At 40.1% G+C, this 20,327-nt stretch overlaps 1 protein-coding gene across 2 annotated transcripts in view; it reads left to right on the top strand.

The window, feature by feature from the left end:
- The window catches only part of LOC138513746 (C-type lectin lectoxin-Thr1-like), a 634,248-nt gene that overhangs the window by 430,796 nt on the left and 183,125 nt on the right, over positions 1–20,327 (top strand). For both annotated transcript variants that reach the window (XM_069628829.1, XM_069628832.1), the window contains exon 3: positions 12,333–12,493. In XM_069628829.1, coding sequence (XP_069484930.1) covers positions 12,333–12,493 — 161 coding nt within the window. The remainder of the gene's footprint in view (positions 1–12,332; positions 12,494–20,327) is intronic.

Genomic DNA, 20,327 nt, shown 5'->3' with positions numbered 1-20,327 from the left:
AAATCTTACCTAACAATATGGTCCTGAAGATCACCCTGTCTTCTGCTCAGTGCTGCATAGCGGGTGCAGTTATAGCACCAAAAGTCAGGGCTTTTCTACCTTATTGTTTGCATACAAGAGAGTGGAATCACGATCCCACTTTTAGCTTGCTAATTGTATGGTATTTCCAGTATTATAGTGTTGATGATTTTTTCTATTTTAGATTTGTCAAAGTTGTCTCTATCTAAAACGTCTTATCACATGAATTTACAATTATAATGCACTAACAGGTCCTCGCAGCTACACAACTCCTCTAGACCACAGTTTGGAAGATATTTATTGATGTACAGCACAGCAGTTTCTCCCAAAAATGTTGTATTTGTTTATTTGTGATTTATGGAATGCCTCCCGCAATCAGGTTGCTTCAACGTATAGTGATGGTGGGTAAAGCAGGGTGGGGATATATTTTCCCCTATGCATAGCTTGACAAATGCTAGGGAGAATTCTCAAGAATGGCTAATTTCCCTTACCTACTGAGTCCCTCAGCAGCTTTGCTGGATTTCTAGGATTTCTTTTTTTCACCTGTTAAGAGTGTAAGCCATTTTTCCCACTCGTACATGTATTTTGCTGTTTGTTTAACATTTTTTTGTTCATAGACTGTGGAGCCTCACCTACTCCACAGGCATCGCATTTTTACTGTGTGTTACACAGCACCTTCAGTGCAGTGACACAGGGTTGTCTTTTAGACTTCCCAACTTAGACTCCATTTTCTGGGACTGACTACTGTCTCCGAAAACATGTAAAGCTGCCATTGACTTTATTAGTCTTTTTAAATCCACAGACCCAGTACAAACCATCTTACATGGAGTACTGGAAAGGGTTAATATTCATCCCTTTTTATATGTTTCTCTTGGAGCATTGTTTTGCTCCCTTTTCATCAAGACTTAGTTGGTGGCAGTGGTAACTACACTATTTTTCCTACCGCGGTTATCTGAAATAACCTTGGTATTGTTTTAGGCTTTCTGGTAGCCTCGAACTTAAACCCACTGGACCATATATGTTATTATACGGTTCCAGCTGGGTTTATTCACCATTTCTTTTTGAAAATGTCTTTCTCATGTTTTTCTAAGCGCTCCAAACCAGGTTTGGTTCCTTTGTTCACCGTCTCTTTGCTGGCTTCTACACAGAAGCCCTCCTTAGGCACCTGAAGTCTGGGTAGGCAGGATGTGAGTGAGGGGTTTTAGGATCCCTGCCATGGGTTCCCTTGGTAACCCAAGTCGCACTCCTGTTTGATTGGCTAGGTGACTGTCCTGCCAGGATAGCCACCTTGCTGTGCGATTGACAGCCAGGCTGTGTGAATGTGGGAAAACTGCTTACAAAGTAGATCTCTGGGTCTGGAAAGGCAGAGTTGCCACTGGAACGAAAGAACCAATGAAGAGCTGATGGAAGAGGACGCCTACCACGACTGAACCGCCTGGTGAAGCCCTGCTGCAGGTCCGAACCCTCGAACTCCAACGACAGAGAAGATCCTCCCGGAATCTTCTTCCCCTGAGCTGGTGGGACCAACCAGTTCGCAACAAACTGCAGGCCCGTACTCCCTCCTCTGGTCAAATTCGCTGTACAGAGCTACAGTTTGCCGGATAGCCAGGAAGGTAGGACCCTGCTTGGGTTTTAAGGAGCGCACCTTTTATTTGTTGCTTTGCTCTGCTGCTGGTTTTTTTCCCTGGGCAGTGCAGGACCCTCCAGTCTTCCTACTTCATGTCAGTCCGACAGTCGCTTCAGGAACCGTGAGCCTGCAGGAACTGCCAGGAACGTCATCCTCAGCTACAGCTTCTTCTCCATTTAAAGGTACTGTGCAAATCCAGTTGTTCGTTTCGTCCAGCCACGGTGAAGGTGTGTGAAACATTTCACCAATTCGAGGGCTTGTCCTTCTCTACTCTTTAAACTAACTTTTCTGCCGACCAACTTCATCCAGAATTCTCGGCAAAGACTTAAACACAAACTACCCTGAACTGTGTGATCTTGAGCAAAAGACTTTTGTCCTATTGACTTTGGCCCTCAGGCTATTTGATTTGATTCCATCACTGTTGTTCCTCTTTCTAGAATGCACTGCTTATTTACCTGTTGGTTCTGCTCAATTTCTGCCAAGCTTTGTCTTTCCCTCCCTTTTTAAATTACTAGAGTGCCATTTTGCTCCCACTTCATTTTGTGAGCTTAACTTGTCGGGAAACTATTGGGAGTGGTGTGGTGTATTAAGAGTGTGATTTTTTTACTGCTTTACTTTAGTGAAATGTAATACAACTGATGTGTAAATAAATGTATATTCTTTTACTCAGAAACCTTGAGTCAGTGTTTGTTTGAATCATAGTAATTGCTGTCATTTGTGTAACTATTGATACTGCTCACTTGCTCTTGAGATAAGTCTGGCTGCTCGGCCATCGCTACTACTTTACTGTGTAGTACAGGATTGTACCAAAGGTGAATTTGTACTGTCACTTGTAATCTTAATTGGGTGTGGTGTTACCAAAGGGTGCTGCATATAATTCTGCCTAACAACCAAAAAAGTTGCCTTCCAGGTACAAGTTGGCTCAACATTATCTCTATGCAACTGAAAGGTAAAGGGACAAAAAGGAATACAAACTTAATTGCCGTTGATGATAGAATCGACACCATTTGTCTCTGTGGCAAGAAATATTCACAGTTCCAAGGAAATGTGTGGTGGAGTGATGGAAGAGTTGTTCTACAAAACCCACTTTCAGAACAAAGAAGTCTGTGGCCATCATTACGACTTTGGCTGCCGCCAAAATCAGGTCTGGATCCGGGTTTCCAGAATGGGGAATTACCGGGCCATTCCGAGTTCAGAGGGCCCAGTAATTCCTCCCTTCAGGAACCCTGGCTCGGACCTTCCCCATTCCAATTTAAGCCCCCATAGGGCTGAATGGGAATGGGGGGGGACGCAAACAACGGGCTGATTACGAGCGGCCCATTGTTTGCTCCCTCTTCCCCTCGCAGGACCCACTCTGTATGTCTGGTAAAACCAGATGTGCAGAGCGGGTCCCGCAAGGGGACCTCGTAATCAGGCGGTACGGGGTTGACGGCACCGGCACCTTTACCGGCGCCGTTAACCCCTTATCACTTGACTTATAATAAGGCCCTGTGAGTTTTATGACACATCATCGTAACTTACACTGACTTACTTGACATCTAATAACTCCAATCTTTCACTACCAACATTCTATGACTACTGTCAAAAACACGATCAGTGGTCTACTCCTAATCACAATAAGTGATGTCCATTCTTCTGTTCACTACCAGCTCACCCTGCACCTTCCACCACCTGGTAACTAGAACCCAAAATCTGCAGTAATTACTCTGCTCCATTTTCTCGAAAGCAGTTAATAATGTCCTCTTAACAAAACATTCTTATCCTACTACATCCAGCTAATTTGCAGTTATGTTATACTTTCATTTTTCTGTGAAAATTGAACAAATTCCCATGTTCAAGTTGCAATGATGAAATTCTCAACATTTCCAAAAATGCTGAATCTAACCTGCAGCACACTTAGATTATTATTCGTGTAGTAGTCATGGTAGCCTGGTAGGTACCTCCTTTCATGACCTATGAAAAAACATTTCATGTGTTAAAGACACTTCTAGCTATTTATCTTTCTAACACACATAGATGCTCTGAACTCTGACATGAAAATTGGCACCGATCTTTATGTGAAGATTTCTGAGAATTTAAATCAGTGTGAGAGTTTGAGACCTTGTCTTGTATTATTTACGCAATAGAGCAGTGTTTACTTAACTAGGAGCAGGCAGAACATGAGCGAACACAGATGCAGATGATTGCTCCTGTAGACTCTTTTACCCCATTGAGTAATACAATATGTGATACTACGATCACAAAGAATCTAATTGCCACTATAGCAAACTTTCTTTTCTTGAGGTTTTGGGTTGACCAAGGCATAGGTTCTTAAATATGGTCCTCACCGCAAGCAAGCACTTTCTTATGGCTTATGTCTGTATCAGAGATCATGATGCAGACACCTTTTGTTCAGTTCTTCAAGTTTGAAAACAGAGCACAAATAGTACATCAGAGTTCAACATCATAAAAATGTATACAATAAAAATGATCAGAGAACAGTAAAAGTCATATTTATACCACAAATGTGCAAAATGACAGCGTAATTTTAATCAAACATCTAAAACCATAGCTAAGGTATTTGGTGTAGGCAGTTGACATTTAATTCTAACAGGATTCTATCAAGCCAGAAAACCTCGTTTCTGCAGTAGAAGAGTGTTGCAATCTGAAAATGCCCAGCCAAAATGTGTCCCATCTCATCAGTGCATGTTGGCCAACTGAGGTAGTCCTGTACTTTAGGATTTAAAATTCTGAAAAAGTACAAAACTCCCATATCCTGTTAGAAAAGTTTATATGTATGAATTTTGGAAATGCTCCCCATGCCTGTTCTGGGGTAAGGAATAAAGGAGGAAGTTGGAGACCAGAGGCGGGAAATGGGAAACTCTCCATTTGGATAGCCAGATGTGTAACAGATAGTTTGAATGTGAACAATTTCAGGATGGTCCTAGAGAAGCCTATCCTGTGTTCCAGGAGAGTGGGTAATGAGTGAGGGTTGACCATGTGGAAAGCCGTCAAGAGGTCCAAAACGACTAACAAGCATGAGTCCTCTTCATCAATATTCTCAAGTGCGTCGTCAACCACCTGAATGGTGTCTGTTTCACAGCTGCATTACAGATGGAACCTGGATTGGTAAACCCCAAGCTGACAGAGTTGTTCATTTTTTGTAAGAATAGTTTGCTAGGTCTTTAGGGTTGAGAGTAAATCTTTTCAGCGTTGGGCATATAAACTCTCTTTTTAGGACATCTGGGCTGTACCCTCGCTGAGGGAGGCGTTGACTATCCTACGAAGAGCTGTTAGGAAAGTGGTGTGTAGAGATTCCGGAACTGTCAGCCTCAAAGATGGCAGCTTAGGTGCTGAGCTCCTGTGCCTGCTGAATACTTATCCTAATGATTATGGCAGAGATTCCTGAACCTGTTGATACTATACAGCCTGCTAAGAGGCAGAAGGGTGAGGAGAAGAGAGATGATAAGATTCTGGATCTGCTCACAAAATTGACACTGGATGTTACAGACATCAAATCAAGGCTGATAAAGGCAGAGGAGAGGTTTATGGGCCTTACTGTCAAGGTGACTGCTGTTGAAGATCATCTTAATATGGTGGATGAAAAGATACTGTGTTTGGCTGATCAAGTGAGGCAATTGGAGATTAATAATGAGAAGCTATTAATCAACATATCTGAGCAGGATCATTTCTCAAGGAGAAATAACATCAGGATTGCAGGATTTCCTGAAAGTGCAGAGAGAGGGAATCCAATCTCCTTTTTGGAAAAGGCACTGGTCTCCATGCTACATTTGGACCCTAAGATATCACTGGATATTGAGGGCTCATAGGTCCCTTGGTAAGAAACCTGCCTTGGGTCAGCGCCCTAGACATTTTATTGTTAATTTCTTAAGATTCGCAACAAGAGAACTGATGCTGAGGAAGTCTCGTGAAATTGGAGATCTGGCATGGGGAGGGAACAAAATTATGATATTTGCTGACCTCAGTAGAGATGTCATGGAAAAAAGAAAATGTTTTGGAGTGGCAAAAGAAAAGGCACGACTCAAGAAACTAAAGTATTATATGATTTATCCAGCAATTTTTCGTGTGGTTGTGGATGGTCAATTGCATTATTTTCCTGATCATAGGAGTGCAGAGGCTTTTTTGTCTGATTTGACTGATGTGGATTGTGAGCCTATGGAAGCCTCATCTACAAATCCAAAAACAACAAAAAAGAAGAGATAGTTTTTCTTCTCAGCTTGGTGTACTAACATTTTCATCAGAATGTTTTAACTTTGTTTATTTGCCATTATTTTCCTTTGGATTGCTATTTTGGTGATTTTACATTTATAAAAGACCGTTGGAGTTATGATTTGACTGCATCTCGCGCACGGGATGCCAGAGACTTCATTTTATGGATATTTGAGGAAGGGACCTACAGTACGTGTTCCTACACACATTGTTTCCGGAAGATGACTTCGGGTTGGAAGGGCCGCGGATTCGTTATAATCGCGGCTTGTTTACAATTACGGCTGGGAGCACGGAATGCCGGTCGCCTTGATTGTTCTCTGGTGGCAGTGAGGATTGCGGCGCTGGGTCCCGCTGAAACGTGTATGTGTATATGTATGTATTTCGATTGAGAGACGCTAGAGGGCAGACTGAAGCATGGGCCTCAGCGTCTCATCCAAACCTTTAATTATATATGACGGAGCTGTATGGGGGATATGGCGGTGATGCGACCAGATGGTATGTCGGCGAATAATGAACTTAAATGGATTTCCCACCGTCTGAATGTTGTTATCATACTGTCATACTGGCATTTGTATATGACAAAGCCTCTTGATCGTGTCCACCAGCGGAGAGAGCGAGTGAACCATGCATGTGTGCATTGAATCACGCATTCTTAGAATTCTGCCCCATTGCAGCGCTTGCCATGGTTTACTCTGCCAGCAGAGAATACGTGCTTAGTGGCCAAGCAGTGAGCAGAGGTGTACACTGGCAGTGCTGCATCTCGCCTGTACATAATGTCCGTGTTATTGCACCTTCCCGATGTGCAGCACCCTTTTGCTTCACGTCTGGACATGCGGGAGGAGCAGCGGGGGGCTTGCGTTCTCCTTGAGCACAGCTTCTGGTGAGGTCTCTCCCTGTGAAGAGACTCCGTGATTTGCAGAGTGAACCACCAGACAATGGCAACTGACGGAGGGGATGTGGTTGGGGGAATTGCCTATATAACGTGGCCTCATTTTTGCTGGAGTCTCCTTCTGCCCATGAATTCATTTGTTGTATTTATGTCTGTACCTGAAAATTAATTGTGGGATGGGTGTTGGTGTAGCAGGGATATTAGGAGTGTCAAAAGACTATAGGTACGTGCAGTACAGTCATGTTAATGCCGGCTAGAGATTAATTGCAGGGGATGGGGTTATAGATGGTGTTGTGGATTGGGAATGCTCCTTTACCCCATTAGCAGACTTTTTTCTGGATGCCATCGCTTATTTGTGTTTTCTGGATGTGATTGTTGTGCTTCTCATTACAACCCCTGTACTTTACCATTGGTTCTGTTAGGGGGTAGATGGTGAACAGATGTGAAGTGGGAGGCTGGTGGGGCATAAGTTTAAAATGCACTTTACTGTTCCCTGAAGCTTTAGGATGGTGGTTGTTGCTTGCTTTCTACAAGACACTGAAGTGCTGCTGTTGGGTGGAAATGTCCAGTGCATATACTTTTTAATTCTGTGAGGGCATGTCCGTTATTTTTAAATGCTCTTAAGCTAATTTTGGGTGATAAAAAATGTTAGGGGTTGGCTACTAGATTGAAGTGTGCACATGGGTTAGGAGTTGTTTGTGTGCATCATTTGGCAGGAGTCTTATTTATTTTGATGACTCTTTACTGGTGGGTTGGGAATTTTGTTCAATATCTTGGATATATATATTTTTTGGTTTGAACTGCTTTTGACATGCAAGGAGGGATTTTATACTTTATAGTTCTTAGTGAAGGGTCTTGATGCAGGGGCGTGTTGGGTTTGGTGAGGGCTCTGGGACTCATTACTAAAGTTATTTGAGGAAGATGCTCTAATAGTAAAATGTTGGGCATAGGATTCTGGGGGGGATAGTTGGGATAGGTTACGATTTTGTATATAGTGGTGTTTTGTTGAAAACCAGGATATATTGGGTTTCTTACAATCGATGCTGTTTTGTATGTGTGCATGTTGTCTTTTGTTGTATGTGTGGTGTGATACATATGTTGCTCGACTTTATAGGATGGGTTTGATAGTTATCACAGTGTTCAACAGAAAGCTTGTGAATGATTGATAGTCTATGAGTGTGTGTGAAGATATGGAGTGTATTAGTGAGCTATGAAGGGGCCTGTTTCGTTGTGTATTTGGAATGTGAAAGGGTTGAATTGAATGCAAAAGAGGAAGAAGGTGCTGACTAAACTTTGGCGAGAAAAAATTGATGTGGCTGTTTTGCAAGAAACACATTTAATTGATGGTACTGGTGATACTCTCACTAATTCAAGATATACGTAAGTATTCTTAAATTGCTACTCCTCTAACTCCCGGCGTGTTGGTTTTTTTTTGAGGAAAGGTTTGGATGCCTGTGTTCCAAAAAGTGAGTATGGATGGTGAGGGGCGTATCATACTTATTGACCTTAAATGTGAGGGCATGTTGTTGACAGTTGGATCTATATATGGCCCATGTGCAGGAGGAGGGGTCTTTCTTGAATCACTGAAGGCGATGCTCGGTGATATGGGAGGTGAAATGATTGTTTTGGGAGGGGGTTTTAATTGTGTGATTGACTCCAAAATGGATAGGTCCTCATGTGTAAGTTTACCAGACAGAAATCAAGTAAAGAGTTTCGAGATTTTTTGGAAGTATATGATTTGGTTGATGTATGGAGACATTTTCATTGGGGGGATAGGGAGTTCTTGTTTTACTCGTGGGTGCATAATTCTTATTCTAGGCTTCATTACATATTAGTGTCAGATAGGCTAATTGAAAATATAAAAGAGGTGTCTATGGGGGAACGACACATTTCAGACTACTCAATGGTAATGGTTAAGTTGATGTTATCCGCTGAGAGGCAGGGATCTAGTAGATGAAGGTTGAAATCTTTTGTGTTAAAAAATCAAGATGCCACTGACGCATTAATGAATTTTATACCAAATTTCTTTGAGATAAATGTGGGAACGGCAGACAATATGGTGGTATGGGATGCTTCTGTTAGAGGGGAACTGATGAACTGGACTGTTAGGATACGTAGTGGGGGTGAAGCCAAATTGGTAGAGCTTGAAAAGGAACTGGGAGATTTACAACGAAATTATGCTTTATCAAGAGAGGAGAATATTAGACTTAAGATCTTGGATGTTAAGGAATTACTGAAAAATGAGGTGGACTCACAAGTTGAAAGGGGATTGTATTACATGAGGCAAAAGTACTGGCAACAAGGGGATAAGGCTTCGACGTTATTGGCAAGTAGATTAAAGAGTTATTCAGAGAGGGAGTATGTTAAAAAAATTGTTGATGAGTCTGGAAATATGGAGATTAAGAAAGGTAAAATTGGTGAATGTTTTCGTTCATTTTATGCTAAATTGTATACAGAGGATATTGCACCACAAATAGGTGATTTTGATAGATTCTTTGGAAAAATTGCCCTGCCAGTACTTTATGAAGAAGGTAAATGTTTTATGGAAGCCCCGATTACCATCCTAGAGGTTTTGTCAGTAATTGAGGAAATAAATAAAGGTAAATCTCCGGGGATGGATGGTTTGACAGTGGAATTTTATAAAAAATATGGCAAAGTGTTGGCACCAATTTTGTGTGAATTATATAACTGTTGTTTGAGGGAGGGGAGGTTATGCCAATCAATTAAAGAGGCAATCATCACAGTGATCCCGAAACCTGGAAAGGATGCAACTAAGTGCAGTAATTATCGGCCTATCTCCTTACTTAATGTGGACCTAAAATTCTTTACAAAAATACTGATGGTGAAGCTCAAAAATATATGGGTGAGTTAGTAGAGCGATCTCAGACAGGATTCATAGACCGCAGGTATGGATATGATAATATTCGAACACTGTTAGATATTTACAGTTTGCTGGACTCAGAGATAAATGATATTTTGTTGATTTTTTTAGACGCTGAGAAGGCCTTTGATAGGGTGAATTGGGGCTTCCTGAATTAAAAAACTGTTGAAATTAAGTTTTGGTCCTTTCTTTATGAAGGCTATTCAAGCACTTCAGAATGGCATATCGGCAAAGGTGTGGGGGAACGAGGGGTTTTCTACGTCATTTCCATTGTATAGAGGCACTCGCCAAGGTTGCCCTTTGTCGCCGCTGTTATTTAATTTGGTATTAGAGCCCTTGTTGGCGTATATACGTCAGATGAGGTGTATCAGAGGGTTTGCTGTGGGAGATGGGGAAATTAAGGCTCAGGTTTATGCAGATGATGTTGTGGTCATCTTGAATGATCCTGTTGTAGGGGGTCATGTATTGAGGGAGGTCTTTGAGGAAGTGGGTAAGCTATCTGGGTACCGGATCAACTGGCATAAAACGGTTGTATATCCAGTGAGGGCTTCGCCTGGATGTGAACTTCTGCTGGGGTGGAATTGTAAATGGGAATATTCTAGTGTGAAATATTTGGGTATCCATATTACTCAAGATTTTAGAAAGTTAGTAAGTTTTAATGTAGATAAAATCATTGAGGTTCTTAGGTGGGATATTATGAGATGGGGACGTGTCAATCTAACTCTTTGGGTAAAATTAATGCTATTAAAATGATTTTGCTGCCAAAGGTTCTGTATGTTGTACAATCTCTGCCTTTGCATTTTCCAAAGGGAGCATTTGCACGTATAGATAGATTGTTTCAGGATTTTTTGTGGGGACTTGGGTAGAGGGCCAGGATTCCCCGGTACATTATGGTCTGGAAAGTCAAAGATGGGGGTTTTGGGTACCCTTTCTTAAAGAATTATGGTAGTGGTTTTTTGTTAAAGAAAGTGTCTGATTACGCTGGGGAAGATCTAAACCAGGTGCTGTCGTGGGTACGAATTGAGATGCAGCAGTTTTTGCCTTATGATATTAAATGTTTGTTTTCTTTTGGGAAGTTGCCTATGAAGGTGCAGTGTTTGAAATCGATATTGGCTACCAAAGAAGCATTGTTGTCGTGGATAGTAGGAACTGGACAGGGACATAAGGTACTGAATTGGAAAAGTTGGATTCAGAGGGGTGTTTTAACTATTGGTGATGTGTAGAGTGATGCAGGAGTAGTACCTTTTGGGAGTTTAGTTGAGAAATTTGGTTTAAGGAACAGGGAATTAAGAAGGTATGATATTTTGGTAGCTTTACTCTTGGAACGGAGAGACATGTTAGATGCTCCATTTTTGAAAAAGCCAGAGAATTTTAATATATTGGAAATTTGATTTCAAAAAGTGTTTACTTTTCAGCAGTTTATGCAACATGATGGGCAATGGTTGGACTCATGGGAAAAGTTGAGGTTATCATGGACAGAGGAGTTGGGCAGGGAACTTACATCCAGAGAATGGGAAAAGATTTGGAGAGTGCTGACGACTGCCAAAGTGGATTTGCAATTACGCTACATACATCAATGGATATTGGGCAGAATATATTGGATCCCAGTACGTATGTGCAAATTGGGATTAGTTGGTGATGATCTGTGTTGGGGTTGTGGGAAAGAACAGGGTACTCTGTTACATATTTTGTGGTATTGTGAAAGGGTGGTGAGTTTTTGGAGGAGGTTATTGACAGGATCGACCAGATCTGGGACATTGTTTACCCACACAATCCCTTAGAGGTCATCTTACTGTTATACAGTGGTGGGCGCAATGTAAGTTAGGTGATATTGTGTGGGGTGCGCAAAGTTTTGTTGGTGGCGGCTAAACAGGTGTTGAAGGTCTGGAAGACACAGAAGAAGCCGACAGTGGAGTAGTGGATTTTGGATGTTAGAGCTTTATCAAGATTTGAAAAAAACAATGTTTAGTAAACAAAACAATGAAACCCTTTATGAAGAAATGTGGGGGAGCTTTATTGATCTTTATGGATGATGCTCGATTGGGTTATGGAGAAGAGTGAAAGGATCTACTTTCAGGTAATATACATATAGGGGGTTATGCTATTTGTGTGGTTGTTTTGTGTAGTCTTATTTGTCTGCTGTTATTTGTTTGGTGCCTCTGGTTTTGTTTTAGGTTAGTCTTAAAGTTTAATATGGTGGAATACAGGGTTATGGTTTGGAACTCTACTATATTTGCCTTCCGCTGTTGTGTATTTTGCGATTCAATGACCCATGATGTTGATACTGTTGTTTGTTGTATCTTGTTGAAAATAAGAAATAAAGAGTTTTTTAAAAAAAAGGAAAGTGATGTGTAGTGGCTGCTTTTCACACATCTCTACCTTATGTAAACAATTAAAGTTGTGAACAATGAAATGAAAATGCTAAAGTAAAACCTATGCACCAGCCAATCGAAAGATTGAATTTTATATAAGAATTTCTTTTCTTTTCTGCACATTAACATCCTTGTATCTATTAATAGATAATGGAGCAAAGTCAACATATGACATAATATATAGTTAAAGCCATACAATTTGTACCAAATTGACACAATTGGCGCCCAGCATAGATGGTGGAATAGTTACTCTATGTCTGTTTATAACATTGCATTATTTTCTAACATCTCCAAGTATAATAATAGTATTTGCTTTTCATTTTTATATTTTACTAGGTAACTGTGAGATAGCCAATGCAGAAGGTGGATCTTCAAAATCAATAACTGCTCATGAGACTTGCCTCTGTGCTCAGGGCTTCTGTGACTCTGGCTGGATTCAGTATAAGAATTCATGTTATAAGCCAATGCATGAGCATGTGTCTTGGACCAAAGCAGAGGTACGTATTTACACTCTAATATCTCCAGACACTAAATCTATATTCAATATGGTGTTTTGGACATCTACCTAGTCAGAGTCCCCCTTTGGGAAACCTATGCTGTGATTCCTATTTCCAACATGCTAGATGGAGGAGTTAAAGGGTTTATAGTGATAGAATCAAATGCAAAAGCCTTGAAAAAAAATGCATCGATAATGCATTTTTCCCCATTTTTTTTAATGGGGGTCCCGCCCCCAACCCTCCTTTTTTTACCCCTTAAAACCCATTATAATAAAAAAACTTTACCTACGAAAAAAATTGATTTTGTCGAGGCTTTTGCATTCAGTGCTTTTGCATTCGATGCATTGCATTTGATGGAATCACCGGATACCAGTTAAAGTACCAGGATGACAAGCAAACAGCACAACAGGATACCAATAATAACCAGTAGGGTTATGACTGAGAATCATGAAAGACATTATTGAGCTTCATGATTCAGGGTAAATTTGAGCCGAATCATAAATCATAATTGAGAAGCATAAAGGAAATGTTAAGGAGACAATGCAAGCAATGTTGACTAGCAACAGGGACCACAGTAGAACAGCAACACTATGATTGCAATTGAAATGTACAAGGTGGCATAACTGGGATTAAGCAAGCAGCCTAAGTACAAAGCACCAAGGTAATAATTGATAGTCACATTACAGCTTATTTGAGCAGCACTAAGGGCATAGAGGGCAGAATCAAGTTGATCTGAATCAAATAGACAGATTTGACTGCAACACAGCATATCATTGTCACAGTGTTAAATAAACATTATCAGGGATGTAATTTACCCACAACATGGGACCTGTTGGAACAGCATTTAACGTGCACATGATGATGGGTGTGCTTTGCATGATGATGATATCAGGAGCATAGGAGACCACATTATTTAGTTTATAGAAAAACAGCAATAATTGATTAGTACCATGGGCATAATTGAGGAACACTATAATTCAGGTAAATCTATGGGGTATAACATATTAGCACCAAATCCATAAGCAGTCCACACTAGGGCCTTTCGTGAGACATATTAAAGGCAATGATCAAGTTGTAGAAAAACAGCATGGCTCTCTATAATTCATAAGGCTCATGTGATAATGACTGCAATCTGAAATTTGATGAGAACAATTGATATTTAATTTTCTGCTGCATGGATTCTGAAGGAATATGCACACCTATCATTACTGTGATGATCATTAAAATTACTTGTGCATCCTTTAATACTGGTAGTGATTCTCCTAAAAGAAATGCCCTTACGTGCTGGGCATACCTTGAAGTTAGGGAACATTTCATAAGATCCCTTCTGAATACCAATGGATCTTCTTCCATATAAATGGGAATACATGCAATAGATGCACCAGTTGGTCCTTTTTTTATCAAATGTCAGTATGCTTGCTTGGTGAAAGATGGAGATGATATTTTCACATTCTTTACTGTTGTTTAAAATGATCAGTACAATAATTATCACTTATCCCAATCACCTTTAATATTCATATATGTAACTGTCTCACTGAATATTTTGCCAGTTGGGAGATACATTGTACGATCACAAATATATAATTAACCAGTTAATGATGCTGAAAAAGTTAATGAATTTTTGCATCACAGTAACATACTGATGAAGATATCGACCATTCTCTCCCGTATTGATACATGTACCATATATATATATATATATATATATATATATATATACTACATGGCCTGCGGTAGCGGCCATGTAGTTATGGTTAAATTGCTAGGTAAACCCATAGGAAGATCACTTTTGGGTGGCTTATAACTTTGCTCCCCCTGGACGAATCCTCACCAATCTTTGCAAAAACAGTATGTGGCCCACTCTGATTGTTTTTGCAAAGTTTGGTAAGGTTTGGTCAAGGGGGGGGCAAAGTTATAGGAGTGGTCTCAAAATGTCTTTTTTTCCCATAGACGTAATGGGACAACAGTTCTGTCGCGCCTACAGCCCAAACCGCTGGACGGATTTTCACCAAATTTACAGCAGGAGCAGCGGCTTGGTCCCGAAAGAGTGCTTTTGTTGATTTGGTGTAAATCCGTGTAGTAGTTTTTATTTAAATGACCAAAATGTAAGGCAAAACAATTAGTGATATCTGTGTCCGCTCTGCGGACACACTTCCTTGTCCGCTCCGCGGACAGGACATCGATTGGCTAATCGGCTTACATCGTATCTGCGGACATGCATCGTGTTCTCTGATTGGCTGGGATGAGACGTGAGCTGCGTCAAATTGTTTCGGTGCTCCCGCCATATTGAATGCACTGACATGCACTGGAAGTGAGCATAAATCCAATTTTGGGGAGTGTGTTGATGTGTATGAGTGCTTGGAGAGGGTAGGGGAATAAGAGATGGGTCAAATGATGTATTTGTTTAGGTGTGAGAAGGCTGTGATGTGTTGTAACCATGGTTGTCCACCAACATACTAAACACTGGGCACGCTACTGGCTATTTTACTTTACCATGATGTTAGTTTTGGGTCGTCAGTAGAGCATTTGGTGAAGAGGGTATGTATTGAAGGGTTTGTGCATTGGTTGTAATTATTATTTTAGAATGTTTTTAAAGTGGATAGGTTTTTAGGTGGATGTGTTATGTGTTTGGGTTGTGGTCATTCGGTAGGTGTTTGTATTTTTGTACTTTATTAAATTTATATAGCCCTTTAATCCAAAGTGCTTTAGATGAGAACAAGAAAATCATTATTATTACATTATTGCTGAGTTGGGGAGGGAGTGGAGAGGGAAATAGGTGGGAGAGGGGATTGGAGGTAATAGTGGAGGTAGAAGCGGAAGTAAGAGGGAAGGCGAAAGGGTGTGATGAAGAAGAGAAGAAAGAAGACTAGATAAGAGGTGGAGGTGGAGTAGAAGGGAGGAGAGTAGATGGAGAGGGTAAGGAAGTAGAGGAGTAAGAGGTGAGGCATGAGGCGGTGGGAGAAGGAGAGGAAGTGAAAGGTGTTAGGGAGGGGAATGGAAAAGATAAGATTTTAGAGAAGAGCGAAAGGAAGGGTAGGAGGGAGAAGAGCAGATGTGGAGGAGGAGGCAGTTCCAGTGGAAGGGAGCGAGGAGTTGGAAAGAGTGGAAGCAGTGGTGGAGGAGGAGAGGGTAGGAAAGAATTAGCAGAGCGGAGAGATTGATGTATGGGTGTGTTATGCTGCAGTGGTTTGACCAGGGCCTAGAGTCTTGGGTGCATGGCCGAAGGCCATAGGCCATGCACCCAAGACTCTAGGCCCTGGCCACAACCACCACAGCATAACTCTACAATGCTACCAAATACTTTGATTTTGGTATGTGGGCTGCTTAGGGGATATGTTTTCAAAAATGTGAGTACTGATTGGCAGTATTGTAATAGTGTCTACAGGATAGTGAGATGATGTGTGTTCATTTGTTCCTTGGATTGTGTTCAGATTGTTGGTATTGAAGACTGTAGGCATTTTGGGTTGTATTTATTGGTGAGGTGTTCGTTTGCATGCCTGTGTTATGTTGCAGTGTTTATGAGTGTAATTATTATATACTTACTGTTTCCTTTGTTGAGGATGTATGTTGAGTTTTGTCCAGGCCATGCAGTCAAGATTGTATGGTTTGCCAACAAGCACTGTAGCATAAGATACCCATGGACGCAAACATTTTGGATTGTGGTCTATGGGAAAGTGTTTGCTTGAATGGGTGTGTTGTGCTGTACTGTTTGTGAGTCCAATCATTATATGTTTACTGTTTCACTTTTTGTGGTTGTATGCTGTTTCTTCATGACATGGGTAGTTGGAGCAGGCATATGTTTTCAATCACTGTGATAAAAGAAATAAATACATATTAGTTTAGGTAGTTTATAATGAGTATTGTATTGCATAGTAGACATTTCTGTATTTTGTCGATCCTCATAGTTAGTACTTTAGAAGTACCATAGTTCAAACCAGTGTACTGTGTAATTTGCTCAGTTCCTGTGTTTGTTTATTAAATCATTGGGTCTGTGGGGAAAAAATCCATGCTGGATTAAAAAAAAAACTTTCCACGTTGTGGGACAATATATTCTTTCATTGAGTTCAGTAAGAGGAATTGAATATGTGTATGGTTTTTGATTTTGTAGTGGTGGTAGTAATATTGCAATTAGATAGCAGTTGGTGTATTCTATTTGTTTATTTCTTTTTATAGTTTAGTGGCATTTATCTCTCTGTTGGCTTGTTGCAGATTTTTGGGGAAGTTAGATACCTGGCATATTCTAACTGTTTACTTGTTGTTTTATTTTAGTTCTATTAATTTATCTGTTTGCTTGTTAACTCATCTTGGGGCAGATAGATACCTGTTGGCGTATTCTAACTGTGCCTAGTTTTGAAGTTGAAGTGTTTTTTATGTTCATACACAGATTACGTACTAAATTTTGGTTTTAAGAATATTAAGTAAGCGTTCACAAGATTTGCTGGTAATCTCAGTTTTACAGTAATGGTAGAATCATTACATTCGAACCATCCACATTCTTTTTTATAAGTGACCTGCATTGGTTGTGGTTCCTGTGTGAATCCAGTCAACTTACAGTTGTTTTTGCTACCATTCGCATTGTAACCTAAAAGCATTACTATTATGTATTTACTGTGTGTCTATATTTGGAAGGTAGAAGCGATTAACTGAATTGCAGGTAGTACATAATCTGCTATGGTTTTCATTTTGTACAAGTTTCTGGAATGGAATAGATTCACAGTTAGGTATGGATATATATACAAAGCGTTCATTAGGAGCTTCTTCTTGTGCAACATGGCTGCAAAGAGTGCATGTATGTTTCCACATGTATGAAATCTGGAAGATTTCATTTATAGGTACGTTTTTGTTTTCTAGTACTTGTAGTAAGTACAGTAGACATTCTTGTGGATCTTCTTATTTGTTTATAGTGAATTTGAACATTCCAGCACAGTAGTCCAATTCCTGCCTTATTCCAGAAACACTGTTAATGTTGTCAGGATAGTTGGCTGCATTTCTTTGAAGAACTAACATTTGCAAACACAATTGGTCTGTCCCGCGTAAGTAAATGTTGTCAATTGTCAAGTTGTATTTGAAAATTTGAATGGACCTGCCAGCTCTGTGTCCAAGTCATTTGTTTGGAGTGCACGTTCTTTCTTTCTTTGGAGAGGTAGTTGACTTTGCTGTGCAGTACATTCTTCTTTGTGGTTTTTGATGAAGCAGTAGCTTCTTTTAATTTCTTTGGAGGAATTGCTGTGAGATCCTGCATAATTTGAGAGTGAAGTAGTTTTCTTTTACAAAGTTTTGCTTTTTGCAGAACAGGATATGTGTTTAGATGGGGAGTGTAGAGTGAACGTAGCCTATTGTATTCTAAAATGCAAGGAATATCAGTATTTACTTGACTTGCATCAAAAGGTCGATTAGAAATAGTCTGTCAAGTGTACGTAAGTGTGATAGTGCTACATAGCTCATGCCTTCTTTAAACACTGTGCTGCCAGTATCTATCAATGCTTAATCTGGGGTAAGACCTTGTGAGTTAGAGAAAATTGCTCTCTGCGCACATACATGTCTTTGAAAAGAAGGAAGCAGGCTGTTGAGCGTCCTATTCTTTTAACTTCTGATAGTTTTTCAAAGAGAACATTGACAGACTGAATGTTGTTGTTACGTGGGTATGTTTGAAAGCCAACAACTGTACCAAGTGCTCCATTAACTAATCCTTGGTCCACGTCAAGGTTACGTTTAAGCATTACACTACAGTTTAAAGATAATTTTAACATTTTCTCCAAACCAGTTGTGTGAGAGATAGAGTTTTCTAAGGTATTTAGCTTTGTTGTGGCTTGTTGACACATGGGTAGTGTCATAACATGTACGTCCAGTTTGTCTGTGGAGCCAATTTCAAGTATTGGTTGCATTGCAAGAGTTGGCATCAAGGACATACAGTTTACATTTTTGTGTGCTTATTGTTCCATAGCATCAGTAGCACATGAATTATGGCCATAAAGTGCATGGATGTGCCTGGTTTTCAATATAGATTGTGCTTCTTGAGATAGTACACCAACTAAGACTTTTCAAAATGTTGGCGTATGTGAGGTCTGCAGACTGCCACATGTTTTCAGTTAATTCTCTGTATTGGAAATGTTGCCAAAGGTTGACATTTCCTATGCTGCCAAGAGTTTTACGGCATAGTTTGTGCCCTAAGGTTTTAAAAATAGGCTCACCTTTAACTGGTGTTAATTGAAGAAGATCTCAGAAAACTATAATGTGTTTTCCTCCAAAGAGTTCTTCATAGTCTGTTTTCAAGCCTTCTTGTAATCTGAGGTAAATGAAGGCTAACATTAGATTGGAAACCATGCTTACTTCATCTATTAGAAGCATTATCCTTTGTTTGAAAACTCTGTGTAGTTCCATTGCAGCTTCTGGAGAAAGTTTGTAATAGTCTATTTTGTTTTGGTGTTCTACTGGAAGGAGTAGTAATCAGTGTCAAGTGAGACCGCCTATGTTGTAGGCAGCTAAACCTATGGGGCAGTTACAACAGCTGACAGTTTGTTGTTTGTCAATTGTTGGAGGAACTTACTGATGATTTTGATTAAGAACGTTTTGCCTGAAACAGCTTGACCACAGACATATAGCAGTATAGGTTTTAAGTCTTGCCAGGTACAATTTTTAGTTTCATGCTGCACACCATGTTCAATTTGTTGTGTTATTGCTTGGAAAATGCTACGCTGCTCATTGTTTAGTTGTGATTTTAGTACAGCAAAGTCTTCTGTAGATTGCTCATACTGACACATGGGGTTTTGTACTTCTGTCATGGCTAATTCTGCCTCATTTGCTGTTAGTGGCTGTCCACGTGGTTCTTGGCTTCCTGTTACAGAATGTTGGCTACTGTCAGGATTGTTCACATCTAGTTGTGCTTGGAGTTCTTCTTCTTGTTGCTGTTCATTGTGCAATATTATTTTTTACTGTGCAAAGTTTACGTCTGTTATAGTGCTTTCATTTGCTTTAAAAGCATCTTCATAAGAGTCATAGGTATCTAGTAAATCTTCTTCTTTTCTCCATGGTTTAAAAAGTTGTAGCATGGACATGTAATACAGTTTTTTTTATTTTGAGGAGTTTTTATGACAATTTGATATGATTAATTAAGCTTTGTTTGCTAAGTTTCACTAAGCTGCCTTCACAATTTTCCACTCTGTATCCACTTCTCTTCTCATCTGGTTTAATGTTATTTTGTATGTGAGGTTTTGGGCTATGTGGTATAGACACATGGTTTCCAAAGTGGTACTCCTGTTTGGGTAGTATGTGTCTAGTAAATTGTTTTTCAAAATGTGTTGGCTGTTGGGATCATTTTTGGCTATTGTTTCTATGTCTCCATATGATTTCAGAACTCTTTTTCTAGATTTAGAAGGACCAAGGTTTAGCCATACTATATTTTCAGATTTTCCATACAAGGCAGTACCAGTTAAACTGTCTGCTGCTTCATCGCAACCACATTCTCTATGGGAGAGCATTTTTATGCCTAAGCTGTACAATTTCTATGAAAGTGTTTTGTCAGATGATATGTCATCCCAGAGGTCTTGGAGCTCTGTTTTTTCTGCTTTGGTTAAGTAGGCTGTGACATATTGTGCAACTGCAGTGGAATTGTCTGCAATGTACTGCACATCTATATGTGCATTCCATAGGAGGGTAATGATTGCATTGTAATCATTGATGCATTTTGATCCTTCTGTTCTGTTATTTTTATGTAATATGTGTTTTAAGGTGATTTACCTTTGACACTATGGGCCCATGGCGCTATTAGCGGTAAAATACCGGCACCGCCTTGGCGGAAAGGGGAATTACCGCCCCATTCCAAGGTTGGCGGGGC

This window comes from Ambystoma mexicanum, chromosome 12 (assembly GCF_040938575.1).
Source record: "Ambystoma mexicanum isolate Mex_15411 chromosome 12, UKY_AmexF1_1, whole genome shotgun sequence".
Lineage (NCBI taxonomy): Eukaryota > Metazoa > Chordata > Amphibia > Caudata > Ambystomatidae > Ambystoma > Ambystoma mexicanum.
Note: the sequence above shows the minus strand (reverse complement) of the source record. Positions and strands in the feature narration are given on the sequence as shown.